The 13,496-nt window shown below is 42.7% G+C and overlaps 2 protein-coding genes across 2 annotated transcripts in view; one reads left to right on the top strand and one right to left on the bottom strand.

Annotated features, from left to right (window-relative positions):
• ptdss2 (phosphatidylserine synthase 2) overlaps window positions 1-7,674 on the top strand; it is a 25,311-nt gene extending 17,637 nt beyond the window's left edge. The window contains exons 12-13 of the mRNA XM_041938530.1: window positions 907-1,092; window positions 3,681-7,674. Of these exons, the coding sequence (XP_041794464.1) occupies window positions 907-1,092; window positions 3,681-3,834 (340 nt within the window). The 3' untranslated portion in view covers window positions 3,835-7,674. The remainder of the gene's footprint in view (window positions 1-906; window positions 1,093-3,680) is intronic.
• Window positions 7,346-13,496, bottom strand: tmem168b (transmembrane protein 168b). The gene is made up of 4 exons (XM_041938529.1): window positions 11,995-13,496; window positions 10,433-10,575; window positions 9,842-10,116; window positions 7,346-9,197 (listed from the first exon to the last, which is right to left on the bottom strand). Exons 1-4 carry the CDS (start codon window positions 13,129-13,131, stop codon window positions 8,650-8,652), a joined length of 2,103 nt encoding a protein of 700 aa, XP_041794463.1. The 5' UTR covers window positions 13,132-13,496; the 3' UTR covers window positions 7,346-8,649.

The raw sequence follows: 13,496 nt of genomic DNA, 5'->3' as shown, positions 1-13,496 counted from the left end.
ATTAGGAGCTTACTGGTTTTCACTTTTCGTGAGGGCACCACACGGCCGTGATGTGCTCTAGCTGTCATTCATATCTTTTGCCTGACGCTGTAAACTAAGTTTGACTCAACTGTTTGCTGACGACTTTTCTAAACGTCAGAGCGGATTGTGGTACTACGTTTCCAAGCACAAAAAATTAATAAGTAATGCTGCAATGAGGAGATTAGTTCATCTGTAAAAGATACATTTAACTTATTAACAATTACTGTATATGCATGTTCAACCCGTGTCATACAGTATAATCATATATCCAGTTCATTGCTAAGAGAGAGCTCACCAAAAGACCAGAACTGTCAACACGTACCAGCATGCACTGCACGTGAGGCTGTTGTTGGCAAACAGTCAGAGCAGCTTAGGGAGTGAGTGTATTTAGCTGATAGTGTTTGCTTATCACATCTGCCTATGCAAAGTTAGCGTTTGTGCTTGTCTGACAAATATTTAAACGCTGTTGCATTGCCTCGAACAATTGGCAGCACTGTTTTTGAGAGGGCCAAAATTCATTTCTTAAGTTTTAAGTTGACAATTAAAACTTACCGCTGCATCTGTGGTGTCAGCAATGGAGGGAAACTTCATTACCAGTCAGCTCTATTTTACTTGTTGGCCTCCAGCAGCTTTGTCTTAATTGATTTGTATAACTGTGCTACTGCTTTCTGCCAACTTAAAGACGAGCTATTTTATATTAGTGTAAATAGTGTATTGCATAGAAAGCTTTTTTATGCAGCTGCACGTCACGCTGACTTGAGTACCACTGTGATATAATGTGTATGTGGGTCTTGCCCACATCACAAGCACACCAATAGACAGTAAAAACTTCCTCCCACTTGTATTACTTGTCCATAGCAACACCATTCGTCTTTTTCCCATCAGGAAGTTCCACAAGAAGCTCGGCCAGCAGGCGTGGCTGGTGTCAGCAATCACAGTGACCGAGTTCCTCATTGTGGTCAAGTATGACCCCAACACCATCATGCTGCCCATCCCCTTCTTCATCATGCAGTGCTGGTTTTTAGGAATCGTCCTCATCTTTATCTGGACCGTGTGGCGGTTCTTCATCCGGTAAGAAGTGGCCTGGGTTAGTGGGCAGGGGGACAGGGGCCAAGTAGGGTTGTGCTGGGAGTTCAAATGAGTTATAAAGCTACTTTCAAGACAAGGACATGTTTGCATAAAGAGATTATCAAACCCTGCACTCATTCAGTTTAAGAAACTACTTTGGTACAAATAATCCAAAAAAAGTTAAGTACAAAAGTGGTCTGCAACTATGAAATCTAGTAGTCTAGATGTTTTCACATGACTTGTCAGTTCAGATTATCAGAGCTGTGTAGAGGCCTGTACTTGTTCTGTGATGGGTGAAGAAACAGGAGGGCAGACAAGAGAAGAGGTGATTGAGCTAAAAATTGCTGTTTATAAAGGAACTTTTAACACTAAAGATTCAAATATAGCAACCATAGCAACCAGTTCAACAAGTATACTGCTGTTTGGCAGTCAGGTAACACTTTGCAGTTTAAAAATAAATAAACGTTTAACCATTTTGTTCTCAGTCAGTGTTGCACTGCACAACATACAGTTTACTCACAACAATCAGCTGCAGCAATATATTTCCGGTTGCTCTTGGTTTGATTCACCTTCAGTTGCGTAGTGTTCCTGTTAAGCATAGCCATGCCCCAGCATGTGAAGCCTCTGGTCTATTTTCTCCCCTTCCCTGCCTCCTCCATCCTTCCTCCCTTTCTCCTTCCCCACTCCTTCCTATTCATGCTCAGCAGTAATGTCCATGTCCAGTGAGGTAGGTATAGCAGGGAGGCGCTTTGTCCTGTCCACTCCCTCCTATCAGCAGTGTTGTATTTTGTTTTATTTCCCCTCTAATGCATCACTGTTTTATAATTATGTTCAGAATACCTTTGGGATCTTTTACAACACAGATGTTAGCCCACATGGCTCCCTCTCCCGCATGGCACTTATTAGTTTTTTGCTGTGGTTAATTTTATCATCTTCATTTTTAGCATTAGCCCTCACATCAGTTTTCTTCTGCAGTTAATCGAGAAACACAGGAAACAGTCAGCTGTAGAAGTGAGAGACACATATAGACACCATGTAGGCTCCTCCGACTCAACTGTCTGTCATCAGATCAGCTCCACCACTTCTCATTCTCACATCACCTCCAGTCAAACACGCAAGTGCATAAAGGACACCAAACACTGAAGCATGACATTTTCTAATCACTCAGATAAAGGTGAAACTGTATTTGCAGATAGTTTGAATAGTTTGTTTTAGCTGTCAGGGTGACACAAAGGTTGGCTTTGTCCCAGTCAAGAAGCATAATAAGCATTGTGCATATACAGTATATGTAGACTGTCATTGTTAGTTCGCCGCTGCAAACCCAACCTATTTGTCACTTCGAGCAGCTTAAAATAAACAGAAGAAAAATAATCTGCAAATACTGTTTTACACAGTTAGCAAGGTGTGTCACAACCCGCCCCCTCTTCTAATACACTGCATTAGCAACAGCAGACCAAGGTGAGTACTGTGGGGACGTTTCACTTCACCTCTGTAGACGTGAAAGAGTTTTGGTGCTGCACCAATAAAGGTGCTGGAGATTCCCATCAGGAGCGTTAATGATAACTGGGTCAGACCGACCTGCATTTTGATCTGAGATACGGCATATAACCAGGACTGCTCTGTCTTAACTACCACATGTATGAGAGGTAACCAGATTAGACATTTAATCAATTATTCACCACCTGCAGAGTTTTATGCACCAAAGTTAAGTTTGTTAATGACTCTCAAAGACCTGCACACACTGGACGTGATCTAGGATCTCCTTCACTGTGGAGGGGAGTGCCAACCTGCTTGGACATTGGCTTTTCTCCATGACAGTGCACGTAGTGGTGGAAATAGAGAGTGTCCTATAATTCATAGTTACTACACAAAGATAGAAAGGGGGGTAGTTCATAGTGATCTTACAATGCTAATTTCAAAACGGTTGGGACGCTGTGACAAACATGAATGAAAGTGACAATTTTCTAATCCTTTTGAACATATGCTCAATTGAAAATAGAACAAAGACAATATATTAAATGTTTTACCTCATCAACATCACAACTTCTAAACATCTAACTATATCACAAATTTTACCCAAATTTCAAGGAAATGCGAACGAATGCTTGTTTCCATACACTGCCAGAGTTGGTTCATAGAGATGAGCAGTAGGTGGCGCCAATTGTCCAGTTTACCATTGCAGAAGAAGAGGGCACAGTAAGAAGACATAATTAAAAGAGCGCCAGTCGAACCTCAAATGGTGAAATATTGGAGTAAAATACGTTGATGGAAACATGGTTCATGATGTTTTAAGCAGATTGAATAATAGAATATGTTCGTTTAGTGCTTGTAAATACTACATAGGGGAGTTAAAGTCAAGTGTTACATTTTTGTCTTTATTGTGATGAGGTGTTAAATGTTATGATGCCAAACTAAAGAGGAGGTAGGTATTTATCTCAGAGATGGACAGGAAACCTCAGGAACATGCTTCATTTCTTCAGATAGACTGGTTAAAGGCGTCCTCTGTGAGACAACACATTGAGCAATAAAAGCTAGTGGTGCTCCCGAGGTTGTTTTCCTGTTTAAATGTCTGCTCTCTGGTTTTCTCACAGTGACATCACACTCCGCTACAAAGAGACCCGCCGACGCAAACAGGAGGTGCCCGGGGACAGGGACCGTCCCCTCGGCAACGGCAACACAGGCACCCCGTCTGGGCGGAGCAAGCTGAACGGCAGCTCCGAGACGGTGCGGCAGAGGAAGTCCTGAGGTGGGCGGGGAGGGGGCGCGAGTCGAAACCGGTCGGTCAGCAGCAGCTGGAGGGAGGAGGACAAGGTTTGATGGGGAAAGCAATGAGAAGACTGAAGCGACACAAAGACGACACACGTAGAGGCAAACAGACGGACACACGTATGTGCTGTGTAGACTTGTGCCTACACGAACCAGGTCATTCAACCGAGGCGAGGGGTGGAAGGGGCAATTTTCATTCGCTGCATTGTCTAGTTATTGTCTTACTACAGGGATTTACCTCATTCTATTTTCTAGGAACATTTGGGGAATTATACGCAGGACAGGATATATTCTTTGTGTTATTTATATGTTATTTTGGATGTTGGGAGACGATGGGGGGAAAAAGAAAAAGCTGAATCAAAGAGAGGTACAATAGCGGAAGGATGGATTCCACTGCAGGTGAACAGGGAAGCACTGTTGATGGACTCTTGACCAATAGTTCACATCAGTTTCCATTTTCTCAGCTGCACTTTGTCTTAGTTAAGAAAGAGATGAGCATCAGGAACATGTCCGCCACTGTAAATAAGCTTTGTTCCGTGTTGTGCAGTCGCATCAGTGCAGGTGAGAAAAAGGAGAGTATTTGGAGCAGTGACTTTCTGTAGGTAAGCGATGTACAATATCAGCCTGGGGTGTTTGGTACAATATGCCAAGCAGCAGTTAAAACGGAGTTCGGTTACTAAAGACACATTTCTGTTAGATTCAGTTAATACTACTTCTTTTGTCCATTGATTCCTGTGCATCTTTGACAGTTTAGATTACTCTTTTCTTTGTTCCAGGCTCCCGATACATGGTTTACATGTGGGAGACGATATCAGCTTTTCATTTACGGTTCAGGGTTCTCGGTCCTGGACGCACTGAGCCTCGAGGTCCTTGTAACTGCTGGGGGTCCTCCCTCAGTCTCACACAGGGAGGAAAAACTCCTCTCAGGCTTTGTTCTTGAAAAGAACATCATGTTTGTAAAAAGGAAAAAAAAAAAAACGATGTACCATATTGTAGGTATTTAACTGCTGATATTCTACATGATTCTGTATATGGGACATAGTTTGGGTGTTTTTTTTGTGGATGTTTTGTTATCGCTATTGTTATTTCTTTATGGTAAATCGATTACGAACACTAGATTGTACTCAAGTTCCTTTTTGTAAAATGAGGCACTGAGAAATCTGCAGCACTCAGTTGAACACATCACATGACAATCACCCTGATGGGACGCTGTGCTCCCTTCTGATGCTGACACGTTGGCTCAAGTACGGCACTAACAAACAGCAGAGATCTGGATGTTCCTCCGCTGCAAATAAGGCCTCACGGCTCGTTCAGACACATCCGAACGTGAATTTAATATCTGATTCTTTTTATGCTGTTTATTTTTTTCATTGTTGAGCTGTTTTTTTTTTTTTTTAATATCACGTTCTGCTGTGTCTGAATTCAGTGCGACAAAATGACAACCAGCCTTATCTTAAGAGGAGGAAATGAAGGTTTTAGTTGCGTTGTGGTTTGGGAAGAGGACCAACCTTTCCAGCGCTGTGGGGTTGCCATATTGCACATGCAACAAGCCAAAGCTTAGATCTCATTCTTGCTAAAGCCATAAATGCCACCCCTGACCCACTTGAGTCGCTCAAACAGCTGTTAAACCTCATTTCAGATTCCTTTTCATTTCAACTAAAGCCGAGTCCCAAAGCCACCGGGAGCAGTCATGTCAGTGTACGTTTTTTTTTTGCATTACTAAAGAAAACTGACACCCAAAGGTCTGACCATTTAAAGCAATGAAGGTCAAAAAATTAAGACCTCAACTCCCTAATTTCTGCAACACAGAATGTCTCTCAGACTATAAACATGTAGAATCACCTCAGAAGTTTTTGATTTCCTTGTCAGTCACAACGTTGTTAAATATAGAGCTGTAACAATTAGAGTCACTGATTAGTAGACAGAAAATTAATCAACTGATTTGACTGATTTGATCGAAAAATGCGTTCTCAGTCTCCAATATGAGAATTTGCTGCTTTTCTTTATCTTAATGTGATAGTGGACTGTTTTTTTTTTTTCACGATTTTCTGACTTTCCATAGACAAAATGATTAAATAGTCGATAATTTAAACTATTGTTAGTTGCAGCTTTAGTTAAATGTTCTGAAATTTTGGTACAAAAAATAAGCTTTACTTTGAAAAAAAAAAAAATCCAGCTTGGTCAAACTTAAAATAACACCGTCGCTGTCCAGTCTGGGGACCAAAAATATCCCTCAAAGCTTTAGTCTTTGTTCTGTTCAGGTTTTGTGGCTGTCAGAGAATCAGTTGTAAGTTTCTATGTGTTACTCATCATGTCCGAGTGGCTACAGACTACAATGTTAGACAACGTCTGTGAATTTAGCTCAGCTGTTGTAAACGAGGCAGAGGTTTTATGACGCTACAGTAACTTTCTTGTGAATGTAATCCAGCAGAATCTGCCGTTCAAACGAGAGGGTCTGGTCATCATGCATCAGCTGATTTTTGCCACAAACACAAAAGCTTTTCATTGATAAAAGGCTTCTTCTCATGCTCACAGAGGATGCAGCCCTCTGCATCGTTCACCCTCTTTTTTGAACACAGAGATTGCTGTGCAAATTTAAAACCCTAAAATCGATGTTTAGCTGAAATGTCAAAGTTTGTACTTGTTATCCTGTGCTGTGCTACTTCAGTCATTCGTGAACTTGTTAGAAGTTCAGCAAGTTTGTTTTTCTCCTCCTTTCTTAAATGGATGCTTTTTAGACGTGGGCTGGGGGATTCACTGTGTCTATGCCTTGGATTGGTCGAAATGGTTTTGTTTTAAATCACTGAAGACTTAAACCAAACCAAGTCATGAATTTGCACTTCAGCTCCGAAATCACAAAATAGCGCATTCAGAAATTGAACTCATAAATGAGGTGTGGAGCAAAATAGGAACCAGTCCACCCCAAAAAAAGAACCTTTTCCTTCTGTGTGTTTGAGGGTTTAGTGTAGTATCACTTGCAGCCACATGGGGGCAGTAGATGTTCTTTTACTGTCTCCGTCTGCTCGACAATGATCAATGACAACTTGCTGTAAAAGCCATTTTCACCTTGGTTTGTGTAAATGTGAACATGTTAAAGATCATACAAACTGAAATATGCTGCTGCACCACATACTTTTATAATGTTTTCAATAAAATCAACTGAAAATCTGAATTAAGTCTGCTTGACTTTTAACAGATCACATGCTGAAGAGGCAAGAGTACGTAAGTAAGTTACTCCCTGGAGACAAGGCTCACTGTTTTTATTAACAGAAGCTGTGTCTATGCTGAGTGAGTTGGGCGGTGGACATTTTCTGTCACCAGGCACAATGCATGCCACTTTGAAGACTGCAGATACTTTGGCTTTGTTTGTTTTACACGTACTATACAAAGAGCAATAATCAGAGAAAATGGATGCTAACTTCAAACTTTAATTTGGCTGAATCACGTTGACTCGTTTGAAGCTGCCCATCTTTGTAAGAGCACAGTTTACTCCTGCTTTCACCAACTACCTTCCTGACTTCAGGCGGCACTAGCTCAGGTGAAAAAGCAGGTTGCCCATTGATAGGATTAGAAGTGCTTTGTTCTGTTCTCAGGTTGGTTTTGGTCAGGTTTTGTAGGTCTGTAAACTCCTTATAGCTTCCTTAAATGTTTCCTGTAAAGTTACTGTAATTTCCTGGAAGCATTCGAGGACGTTTGAGGACTTTCACCAAAGTGCAGACCATTTACACTTGACAGCACCAAAGATTTTTTGCATTTTCCCAGTGTTAGACACATGGAGTAACCTGTTTAATTTAGCGGCTGCCAGAATGTATCCAATGAGGAGCCCATTAAAATGCACAATTTTTAAGAAGTTTCACCTCTCCTTTATTGCATAGTTTCATCCATCTTTCACCTGATTTTCTTCCCACAAATCACTTTGCAAACACATAAAACTGATAAGAAGAAACTTGCATAGCCCAGTAAACTGCAATAAACCCCAGGAAGAAAATGTTTCTCCTCACGTGACGCATTTAGTTCCTGGTTCTCACACATTCAGCTTGTAGTGCATTCATCAGTACAGGTTTCTTTTTTTAAAAAAAAAAAACAAAACATCTGTCTGGACTCCCTGAAGCAGCTGGAGTGTAATTTAAAATAACCCCTAAAAGATTTAGAAAATGCAGTCGCAACAGACAGAGCAGTGCACTGAATATTCTCAAAGCTTGGTTTAAAATATATAGCTGAATACAGAAGGGTGCAAAAGGAATCATTTCAGAATCAAAATACAAGAACAATATGAACGTTTTGAGCTCTAGGAACAGATGAATTCATGTTTATGCCTGAGATCTTCCTCTGAAACTGCACCATGGCCACTTTGGTTTAAGGTTAAAAAGATCAGTGTTGGGAGCCGAATGTTATTTGGTGGCTTTATGGTTAATAGGCACGACACGAATATTCTTAAAATCAAGCTGGAATCAGATCTAACAGTAAATACGATGCAAAATGTGCAAAAGTGTCAGTGTGCTCAGTCTCATCCCCCACATTGACATACCAGTGACAGGGATGATAAGACCTTAAAATCAAAGCTCAAAATATTAAAAGAGGAATTTGCAGACTATAAAAACTGGTAGTAAAAAGACAAATTTCAAAATGCACCTGTAACTAAGTGATTAGTTTTGGAGTAACAGGATACTGGTTAGTGACAAGTTTACTATCCAATAGCTGCCCATTTTCAGGTCAAAAGAAACTCATTACACTTTTAGACAACGCTCTGTCTAAATATATTCTGAAAATAAAAAATAGCCCTTGTTCATATTTCTATGATCTGACCAGTTTGAAGCCTTGGCCGGTGTCCAGTATCGCTGGCGGAAACCAGTTGAGTTTGACTCTCTTGAGACATCGCAGGCAGACGCCACAGAGCCACAGCAGGTTCAGACTGCCGCACCACAGCGCCAACTGGACCACCGGGTACGTCATCCGGGGGAAGTACGCGCTCCAGTGGTTGGTGACGTCACTTCCTGTCGGCAGGTGCAGCGTGTAGTCACTCCAGTGTTTGGAGATGCCGTAGTCGGCGGAAACCGCCCTGGCCCTCTCGCACCACTGGATGCTGCTGGTTGAGTTGCAGTTGTACTCCACCCACTGAGAGGTGAAGTCTCCGAGCTGCGGGAGGTCCTGCAGCTCCACGTCCGTCATTCGAACGAGCGTCGCTCCCTGCACGGCCACGTGCAGGCCCTCCACCCTTCTGACCTCCCTCACCCACGGCATGGAGTTGTCACAGTCGAGCACCAAGATGAGGCGCGAGCAAAAGCTGCCATTCTTCTCCCTCCACCACTCCAAGATCTGATCCAGACTGAGAGTGTCTCCTCCTGGTGATGAACACAGACACCAGCTGATTACAGATCACAAACAAAGTGTGCATGAGGATAGTGAGATAAAGATTCTCTGATTATTAAAATGAAATACTAAGAAGTGGGTTAGCTTCAAAGAGTGACCACAGAATAATCAATGAGATTGCAGATGTTCTTTTTCTCACTCATTATGCCTTTTTAGCACACCTCATCTACACTAAAACAATTTTTTCTTTATTTACTAATTTAATGAACTAGGTGGAAGGTTTTCTCTTCGACAAAATGACTGAAATGTCTTCATTTTACATGAATTTGTGATTTAAAGGTTATATTATAGTCAAGATTTTCTTATATCCTTACATGGTAGATGTGTTGAGTCACTAGCCTGGGTTTTGTTTTAAACATTTTAAAAAAGAAAGGCATTAATTTGGAGTAACATAAATAAAACATTACGCTTATGCATCACAGCATATAACAAGAAATAACAACAATAATAATAATTAGCAAAAGCTACAATATTGCACCTAATCCAGCTTCGTTAACTTTGAAAGGCAAAATTATGATTACAATCATTATATGATTAATTAAGCCTCCTAACGTTTTGTCTAAATATTACCATTCAAATGGTCCATGAATCAACCCTTACTAATCGCCCCGCTCACCTGCCAGCGCCCACTCCCCCGAGCGGTGAGTGTGACCGCTGTAGAAGATCACGTAGGTGTCGTGGCGGGGCCCGTCCGCCGTGCGAAGCTCCAAGAAGGATTTGATCTTGGCCTGCAGAGCCTCCAGGGTCACCCCACTGGTGGAGTAGTCGCAGCCAAAAGCCTCAATGAAGTGGTGGGCGAAGAAGCGCTGCACACTGTTCAACATGCCCGTCGAGCGCCTGTTCAGCTCCTGCACCTGGTCCGGAGGCAGCAGCATGGGCTGACCGTCGGGACTGCGGGGAGGAAAGTGAGTGAAACGTGTCTGTTTCGATCAGGCATTCAGCAACGGTCAGAGGATGTCTACTGAGTCAGAGACAACAAGCCCAGCTGCCTTTGACTTCGACAACACTTTGATTTTAAATATTTAGCCAACACTTAGAGCAGGAATGTGGTGTTTGCTTGCTAGCAAATTTTAATTATGGTTCTTAGAAGGCTTTTTAAACTTATACGCGGGTATTTTTTGTCATTGACTAATACTCTGGTAGGGCCATACAGTCTACCAACATTTGGCTGGTAATTGTTTGCCAGTAGTTATGCGTTACACACTACCTGCAGTAGTTGGTGGGGATGACCACTGCGTAGCCCACACAGGTTCCTCCCAGGCTGCTCCCGAGCTCGTGGAAAAGCCCGTGGAACAGAGACTCCAGAGGCAGGACGAGCAGAAACATGCTCACAAAGATACTGCTGGAGCCCTGCAGAGCACATTCACGGGTCAGTTAATTAATAGTTTACACTAAACTTACAGGACTGTGGCAAAACTGCAACATGAATCTGCATGCATTTTTTTTAGCAGGATATAATATTACTTTAACGGAGGATAAGATTATGCATCTAAAAACATAGGTTCTTACCTTAAAGAGCAAATCATGGTTAAATGTTGGGTAGGAGTAATAAATAAGACATACTAAGAGCTCATATTGTGTTGTTCAATTTAGGGAATTCAAATCAAAACATAGAGGAAACTGAGCCTTTCAAGCTATGTTAAAATGTCAGGCACTGTTGGTCTTAAAGGACAAAAAGGTGCAACAATCAGTCAATTAATCGATTAGTCAATCAAAAGAGAATTCATCGCCAACTATTTTCATAATCAATTAATCGTTTCAGCTATTTTTCAAGCAAAACATTTGCTGGTTCCAACTTTTTAAATAGAAAGATTTGCTGCTTTTTCTGCGTCTTTGGATTTTGGATTTTTGGTTGGACAAAAAAAGCAATTTCAAAACATCACTTTGGGCTCTGGGAAATTGTGATGATTCCAGATTTTACATTTTAAAGATGATTTTATTTGATTAATGGTAAAAAAATAATCATCAGATTAATCAATAATGGAGATAATTGTTAGCTGCAGTCTCACTCGCCGCTCTCTTGTTGTTTTCTCAGAGGACATTGTGGTTGAAAAACTGTCTTGGACTTCACCCTGCTGACCCTGCAGCTGAATATGAACTCGAAACAATGTTCAATTATGTTACATGCCTATATTAATAACCCATAATCACATTTACATTGATGTTTTTTGTTTTTATTTTACTCTTGCTTTTAATTCAGTCTGAAGTTGCCCCATGGTTCCACGATTACTTATTTCCAAACATCCTCACAGTGTTTTAATCTCTTGTTGGTTCCATTCAGTTTCTCTTAACTTTCTATTACTTCGTTTCTCATTTTAAGATTTAGTCTATTTTAGCCTCATCTTATCTGCATTATATGTCTTAGTGTATTGCATTATGTACTATCGCTTTCTGTGCATCATTCCTTTAATCATTTATACCTGTATTGAGGCAGATTCTACCTGCCCTGACTCAACTCAAATAAAAAAAGTGACTTGACAAATGGCAACTAAAGGCTTGGATCTTAATAGTTACTTTTACTTCTTCTACTCCATGTAGAAGAAGTAAACTGGGAGCTTGATGGCAGTATACGGGTATTTTTTCATCATTTTGTGCAGAATAGATTATTTATGAATGTGTGTTGATGTGCCTCTAGGTAATTAACTACTGTTACATCCCTGCAGCATCCTCCAACCACTGTTGGAGCCATAGATCCTTTCGATAAACACTTGATCTTGTGTCACATCTCTATATAAAAGGATAAGATACATGTTGTCCAGCTGCCTTTACCTGCCAACAAAGAGCAGCAACAGCAACACTTGACACCAGCGTGAAGAGCACCAGCCGTTCAGAGATGAGGCAGAAATGTCTCATGCCCTTTGAGGCCATAATCTTGTCCAGGCCGTTGCTACCTGAGCCCTGGGACAGGCACACCCTCTGGCAGTCACTGAGTTTGGTATGAAAGCCCCACACTGTGATGACAAACACCATGTGGCAGATGGCCCAGAAGAGCACGCAGACCACAAAGGCTGGGATCATCAGGTACCACTGGTCCAGGTCTGTCAGCTTCCGGGAGGCCAGAATGATGAAGGTCACCTCCACCGCCAGCAAAGGCAGGAGGGACAGTCGGCGCCACAGACCCCGCCACACCAGGAAAGGCTGCCAGCGCTCGGTCACAGAGAGGCCGCTGAAGTAGACATCCAGCAGGGGGTCGCAGATAAGCTGGCTGAAGAAGCAGGCGAGGGCGAACGGGTTGGTGGTGATGTTCAGAGACTTGAAGAACAGCACGGCGGTGATGACAGCGAAGCAAACCAAGTTGGGAAGAGCCAGGAGAGCCTTCATCCGGAGGGCAACCATGACCGTGGCCAGCGCCACCACCAGCACCATCACGCTGAAGGACTTCTGGATGAGCAGCGCCGTGCTGGCGGTGGCGAACCCCGCCAGCTCCAACCGCTCCGCCGAGGTGAGGAAAGCAGGACGGTACCTGGTGCATCCAAACAGTCGGTCCAGCAGCGCCCACAGCGTCCTCAGAGCCACACTGGCCAGCAACAGGTAATTGGCCGCCTGCTCCTTCAGGTCGTTCTCCAAGGCGGGACTGTTAAGGAAACACAGCAGCCCCAGCAAAAAGCCGAACCACGGGTGGAGGAGACTGAGGCTGACCCGCTCCATGCTGAAGTAGTAGTACATTACACTCGCTAGTCCGATGACAATCAGAGCCAAAACGAATATGACTAGAAGAATGGTCTCCGCGGTCCTCTCCCACCGGGCATACAGCCCCAAACACAAGGCGACCAGCAGGTTGATGCCGGACAGGTAGCCCAGCCACCGAACAGACGACCACACGCTCACCTCTCCGTTGACCTCCTCCAGCCGGGTCATCGCTGCATGAAGGCAGTGGCTGACACAGTAGCGTAGAAAACGACACATTCTGATATGAAAGATAAACTATCCGAAGGCAAAAAACAGGCACTTCAATGACTTGTAGTCGGTTTACTCTCCGTTATGCCATCGGAAATTCCCCCGACACCAAAACTTAAGCTAAAAGTTTAGCTAAGCTAGCTAACTTGTTGAAAGTAGCTAGCTTAATTATCGTTAGCTACTAGCGATGCATCTTTGCGCCGGTCAACGTTAGCACACAGCAATATTTACATCTTCGCGTTCGTTGTTTGTGTTCTTTTCACCTGATGTCCGATACGGTTTTAACCCAGCTTTCCACAGAGTGACAGACATATCGGTTCAAAAAGTTTGTCACGTCAAAAGTTTTAAGTCAGATGACAGGCGCCATGACAATC

Source organism: Chelmon rostratus, chromosome 6 (assembly GCF_017976325.1).
Source record: "Chelmon rostratus isolate fCheRos1 chromosome 6, fCheRos1.pri, whole genome shotgun sequence".
NCBI classification, from domain to species: Eukaryota; Metazoa; Chordata; class Actinopteri; order Chaetodontiformes; family Chaetodontidae; genus Chelmon; species Chelmon rostratus.
Note: the sequence above shows the minus strand (reverse complement) of the source record. Positions and strands in the feature narration are given on the sequence as shown.